Source organism: Bufo bufo, chromosome 1 (genome assembly GCF_905171765.1).
Source record: "Bufo bufo chromosome 1, aBufBuf1.1, whole genome shotgun sequence".
NCBI classification, from domain to species: Eukaryota; Metazoa; Chordata; class Amphibia; order Anura; family Bufonidae; genus Bufo; species Bufo bufo.
This window is the reverse complement of record NC_053389.1, coordinates 42,187,723-42,194,805: the sequence shown is the minus strand read 5'-3', so window position 1 is coordinate 42,194,805 and position 7,083 is coordinate 42,187,723. Positions and strand designations below refer to the sequence as shown.

The following is a 7,083-nucleotide window of genomic DNA, read 5'->3' as shown; positions in this document are numbered from 1 at the left end:
CAAAGTGAAAATGTTTTGCAATCTCAAGGCAATGCTATATTTCAGCCCAGTGATGACAATAGCACATGACAAGGAGGGTGACAAGAAACGCCATCAACCCTCAGAGTATTGGAATTGGTGGTAGGAAATATTCTGTTTTCATCTGGCGTTACATTTTAGAAAAAGACGCATTTTTGGTGTGGTGTTAGGCCAGAGCCCTCTGGGGTTTACAAAATCGTATACTCCATGCCAACAACTTCCAGGCAGCCTGCGGGATTTAGCAATTAACATGACCCCCCTGATGTATAGTCTGATTAGTCCTCATGTTATTCTTCTCAGTCCCTTCCTGCTTTTTTTTATTCATGTCTATAAAAGAAAGAAATAAACATAATAATAATATTCCAGTTAAACAGCATCCGGCCCCACAGAACATAACACGGAACAATCACATAAATCTTCTGAATCTCTCGGTAATTGGTCACTCAGGAAAAGCATTCTTATTATCAGACAAGAAGAAGGAATACAGATAGATAGATAGATAGATAGATAGAAGATTGATAGATATAAGATAAATATAGATAAATAGATAGATAGATGATAGATAGATAGATAGATAGATAGATAGATAGGAGATAGATAGATAGACAGCAAGTCAGTGTGGTTTACTATAAGTACAGTGACTGAGTCACACCACACAAAAACAAAAGTTTTAGATTTTAGAAAAACTGACTTTTCTAAAATTAGATTAGTGGTATACGAGTCCCTATCAGACTGGAACAGTTTCATTGGAGTCCAGGAGAAATGGGACTACTTAAAAGTGGCTCAGCGGTGAACTAGCAAATCCATTAACAGATTAATTTAACCAATCACTGGTAACAGGAGTCGTCCCAGAAGATTGGAAATTAGCAAATGTTGTGCCCATTCACAAGAAAGGTAGTAGGGAGGAATCGGGCAACTATAGACCAGTGAGTCTGACATCAATAGTGGGGAAATTAACGGAAACCATACTTAAGGAGAGGATTGTGGAACATCTAAAATCCCATGGATTGAAAGCATGGGTTTACTTCAGGGAGATCATGTCAAACTAATCTTGTTGATTTTTTTGATTGGGTGACTAAAATAATAGATGGAGGAGGTGCAGTAGACATCGCTTATCTAGACTTTAGTAAGGCTTTTGATACTGTCCCACATAGAAGGCTTATCAATAAAGTGCAGTCTTTGGGCTTTGACTCCCATATTGTTGAATGGATTAGGCAGTGGCTGAGGGACAGGCAACAGAGGGTTGTAGTCAATGGAGTATATTCAGACCATGGTCTTGTTACCAGTGGGGTACCTCAGGGATCTGTTCTGGGACCCATATTGTTTAATATCTTTATCAGCGAAATTGCAGAAGGCCTCGATGGTAAGGTTTGTCTTTCTGCTGATGACACATAGATTTGTAACAGGGTTGATGTTCCTGGAGGGATACACCAAATGGAAAAGGATTTAGGAAAACTAGGGGAATGGTAAAAAATCTGGCAACTAAAACTTAATGTTGATAAGTGCAAGATAATGCACCTGGGACGTAAAAACCCAAGAGCAGAATATAAAATCAGTGATACTTTGGAGAGAGTTCAGAGAAGAGCTACTAAACTGGTACATGGATTGCAGGATAAAACTTACCAGGAAAGATTAAAGGACCTTAACATGTATAGCTTGGAAGAAAGAAGAGACAGAGGGGATATGATAGAAACTGCTAAATACATAAAGGGAATCAACAAGGTAAAAGAGGAGAGAATATTTAAAAGAAGAAAAACTGCTACAAGAGGACATAGTTTTAAATTAGAGGGGCAAAGGTTTAAAGGTAATATCAGGAAGTATTACTTTACTGAGAGAGTAGTGGATGCATGGAATAGCCTTCCTGCAGAAGTGGTAGCTGCAAATACAGTGAAGGGGTTTAAGCATGCATGGGATAGGCATAAGGCCATCCTTCATATAAGATAGGGCCAGGGGCTATTCATAGTATTCAGTATATTGGGCAGACTAGATGGGCCAAATGGTTCTTATCTGCCGACACATTCTATGTTTCTATGATAGATAGATATGAGATAGATAAATAGATAGAAGATAGATAGTGTAATGGGTCGTCTCTTTTCAGGGGGTCACACTTTTCATGTCCAAACTGTGCATTTATTTTGACATAAAGGATAGTCTAGTTATACATCACTGGGTGAGGTTCCCGCACCGCGAACACTTAAAACACAAATAAACTCCTGCCCGTCTAGGCGCTACCTAAACAAAATACGTCCCTACCTCACTCGTAGAGCATAGTTTACACATGGACATCATACGCGGCTCTCCTCAGCCAACATCAATACAGCAGCCTGCAGGCTGTGGCAATTCCAGTATCTTTTGGGGGAGTGTGGCCCAGTAGTCCTCCCGACTCTGGCCGTGCGACCCTCGTTCTGTAGGCGTCGCTAGGTCTCCCAAACTTCAGGCTATTCAAAGCCTTGTGGCCCCTCAGTCCTCCTGACTGAGACCACACACAGAGCCTCTGCTTCACAAAACAGTCTCGCTCACCCTCCTGACTGACAGTCTGGGCTGGGCTCTTATCCCAGACTGATTGTGGCACCTGGTGCTGACTCAGACCTCATGACTGACGGGGAAGACACAGAAAATCCTGCCATAAATCTCCCCTAGCCAGGGATCTCAAGTCTCCCGGACGTTCAGGGAGTCTCCCGCTATTAGATAGCGGCTCCCTGACGCCCGCATGTGAAACAATATATCCCGGAAAGGTTTACTCTAGTGATGTCCGGTTCATGAACAAATCGTTCTTTTGAATCGATTCAGTTCACTGAACCGGAGGAGTCGATTCCTCTGACTGAGCGGATCCGTGTGAAGCCGCTCAGTCAGATAGCAGAGCAGAGAGACGCTGCAGCAGGGAGGGAGGAGTGTAATCTGATCCTTGAGTGGAAGCCAGCCCCTCCCCGCCCACCCCGGCCTGCAACCAATCAGAGCTCAGGCAAGCAGCTCTGAGTCACACACTGTACAGGAGGGAGTCTAAGAATCCAATGAGTCACAGGTTAAAAGAATGTAAAGATCCGACTTAGTTAGAGACTCATTCCATTCTTTGAGTTAAAAGAACCGTGAGTCACTGGAACAGTTTACACTGAGGCTGATGACCAGGCTGCAGCAGTGATAAGGTTAAGGGACAGACGACAGTCAGCAGAGAGATAAGAGAAGTGACAGGACAGAGTTTAGATTACAGGTTGAATTAACCCTTTAGGGTCAAATTGGCTTCTCAAGGAGATATATATGTTAAAGGCATCCCTTCTTCTGTCTCATTCAGTAGCTATAGAACTATTGAGAGAGATGTATTTTTTTAAATACATTTACACATTTAACCCTCCATTTTAATTATATTATTTACCCCAGTGTTAAATTCACCCCCCCCTGGATGCTTGTTTTTTTCCTACAGTGGGGTAGATAATTACACAGGGTTTTAAAGAATAAACTTCCTGACTCAGACCAAGAGCCGACTCAGCAAGTGAATGGAAGCATCCGCGCATGCGCATTGCGCAACCTAAGCTTCGGTTCACTTGCTTCTTGTCAGCTCAGCGAATGAACCGAAGATTTGATTCATGAATCGGTTCATTTGAATGAATTGATTTAAATGAACCGATTCATGTGAAAGATCCGAACTTCCCATCTCTAGTTTACTCGCAGTAAACCTTTCCGGCAACCTGCAGCAGTGTCCCCTTCTCGGCGCGTGCGCACAGTGCAAGAAGAAGCCGATGCCAGCAGTCCGCAACGGCGCATCAGGCTGAGCCTGTGCGCACGCGCGGGATCTCAAAGCGGGAGGAGGGGGAGGGAGGGAGAGGCGGCACTGAGGAGCAGAAGGCGGCGCTGGGCACAAACGGCGATGCGTGCGGCCGGGCACCATGCATCCACAGACCTCCCCTGCTTGGGCTCCTTAATTCAATGATTGACAGGTTAGTAAAACCTGTTTTTCCGCAGATTAAAGCCACAAATAGCTTTTATAAGGCCACCTTAGAAATCAGAATGCTACCCTGGACATGAGCATATGTTTAGCTCACAGGGCTTATAGGTGGTGACAGAATCCCTTTAATCATATACATAAATATGATAATTTGGGGCAGGGTAATGAGCCCAGTCCTCCACACCATAGAGCAAAGTGTGCAGATACTGCATATGTCTGGAAAATGTAATAAAAAGTTCATGAAAGAAAAAAAAAAGGAATCCTCCCTGAAATGAGTTTTTGCAGGTTTGGATGTCTGCCTAGCAGCTATGAGGCCTGTCACTGCCTCACAATAGATAGATAGATAATAGATAGATAATAGATAGATAATATATAGATAATAGATAGATAGATAGATAGATAATAGATAGATAGATAATAGATAGATAATATATAGATAATAGATAGATAATAGATAGATAGACAGATAGATAATAGATAGATAGATAGATAATAGATAGATAGATAATAGATAGATAGATAGATAGATAGATAGATAGATAGATAATAGATAGATAATAGATAGATAATAGATAGATAGATAGATAGATAGATAGATAGATAGATAGATAGATAATGGATAGATAGATAGATAGATAGACAGATAGATAATAGATAGATAGATAGATAATAGATAGATAGATAATAGATAGATAGATAGATATGGAATAGATAGATAGATAGATAGATAGATAGATAGATAGATAATAGATAGATAAATAGATAGATAGATAGATAATAGACAGATTGATAGATGATAGATAGATGATAGGCAGATAGATAGATAGATAGATAGATAGATAGATAGATAATAGATAGATAATAGATAGCAGTAGCTATATCAAATCTATCAATCAATCAATAAAGCTTTATTAGCAGGTCTAAAATTATACATTAGTATCGACAAAGCATATGGGAAATAGGGGGTTGAGCAATAAGGACACACCCGGGGTCGGTGTATAGAAGTCCGTGGTGTATCATGACGGGGGGGGGCGGCTATAGTCAGAAGCGGACTGGGAATTTAAAGTGGCCCTGGAAAAAAACTAAATATGGCCCCATATTGTAGGTAGGTCCAAATTGACAGAAGTCAGGAAAACAGATATAGGCAGGGGCAACAGAAGTTGGCGGGGTCAGCAATACTGTAGTGCAGCACAATATACTGCCGCCCACTCCACATTATGAAACTGTATCATCGTCCTGAGGACAGTGATACAGTTGAATTCAGGAGGGCACCTGCGGCCGCTGGCCCGGTGCATAAGTACCTGATGCTCCTATATTAATTATTGCTAAGAACATCAAATTATGTACCCGGCTGGTGGCCATGAGGAGGGCTTGGGCGGCCCACTGGGCATTGGCCCACCTGGCTATAGTGGAAGCAGAGGAAGCAGCTCCTGTGAGACCCGAACTCAGAAGGGGCCGGAAAGATTTTATTTAGTGTTAAGCGACACAAGCTTCGAATCATAGATCCAAAGTCGATTCGTTCAAACACTTTGTTTTAATGCTGTACCTAGGCCTGTTTCCGTACAGCATTAAAATGTATGCGCTTCTCGGAGGAATAATTTGTTACGTTCGAAGTTGTGCGATACTTCGGTAATAACTTTGAGATTCAATTCTACATCTTTATAGATAGATATTAGATAGATAGATAGATAGATAATAGATAGATAGATAGATAGATAGCAGAATAACAGATAACACAATATTTCAGTACTAATACAATCTACATTTTTATTTCAGTCACGAGATGCTTCCAACCAGAACGACGCGGACACAGCAGCAAAGCACTCCAAGACTGCCTTCTCCCTGAATATCGCCGCCATGGTGGTGGGAATCATTTTGATAATCATCGTTATTATTGCCAACATTGTAGTAGTAAGCTCATAAACATAGTTACCTCTCCTTATCCAACAAAGTTGTTGTACGATCCTGATGTCTTGTACATTATTTCCCTGCTTCATGGCTCATAATTCCCACAGGATAACAGTTATCCCATGATCATAAACTGCCACGACTGGCATCAGACCACCTGTCCACCTGTTTTAACGTGAATCCGACGATTTGAGAATAAATAGGCTTAAGCAGGCTAAGTGAAAAAAAAATTGATTGTGTGTGATTAAATATAAAGTAAAACAGACAAGTCACATACAGAATAAATAATAATCACATGGCACACATAATACAATATGGGGGGACTCCTGTTGCCATATCGTAGCACATGGCCGACACCCCATGGTGATACAAAAGAGATATGGTGACCTACAACATTCTACCTGGATGATGTTCTCAGCGGAGTTCCCATTATTTGTCTTTATGCACAAAAGTTTATACCTTTCAGCCCCCTACCTTTCAGACTGTTGGAACCTCCACTGATCAGGAACAGCGCTTGCACATCTCTATGGTTTACTTTTCTCCGCACTTCTGCACCCAGTATGCTCGGTACTGCAGCTCGGTCCTATTCATACTTACCAACACTATAAATGAAAAAATCGGGACATTAAGACCCGCCCCTAAGCCCTCATGGGAATGCCCCCATAAAATGCCCACTTTGTCAGCGGGGCTTGCATAAGTAACAGCACTTCTGAGAGGTGGATCCGCAGGATTGTCAGTGCGACCCCCCCTCCCTCCCCAGTATTAAATTCATTGGTGGCCAGTGCGGCCTCCCCTCTCCCCCCCCCCTAATTAAAATCACCCCTCCCCCATCATTGGTGGCAGCGGAGAGTTCCGATCGGAGTCCCAGTTTAATCGCTGGGGCTCCGATCGGTTAACATGGCAGCCAAGATGCTACTGCAGTCCTGGCTGCCATGGTTACTTAGCAATTTTAGAAGCATTATACTTACCTGCGCTGTCTGTGGCCGGCCAGTCGCTCCTCCTACTGGTAAGTGACAGGTCTGTGCTATAAGCAATGCGCCGCACAGACCTTTCACTTACCAGTAAGAGGAGAGACCGGCCGGCCACAGACAGCTCAGGTAAGTATAATGCTTCTAAAATTGCTAAGTAACCATGGCAGCCAGGACTGCAGTAGCGTCTTGGCTGCCATAGTAACCGATCGGAGCCCCAGCGATTAAACTGGGACTCCGATCGGAACT

General features: G+C 42.6%; 1 protein-coding gene across 1 annotated transcript in view; it reads left to right on the top strand.

Annotated features, from left to right (window-relative positions):
- LOC120986816 (dispanin subfamily A member 2b-like) overlaps window positions 1-5,906 on the top strand; it is a 20,035-nt gene extending 14,129 nt beyond the window's left edge. Inside the window, exon 2 of the mRNA XM_040415521.1 lies at window positions 5,735-5,906. Within this exon, the coding sequence (XP_040271455.1) occupies window positions 5,735-5,881 (147 nt within the window). The 3' untranslated portion in view covers window positions 5,882-5,906. The remainder of the gene's footprint in view (window positions 1-5,734) is intronic.
- Window positions 5,907-7,083: the final 1,177 nt, after the last annotated feature.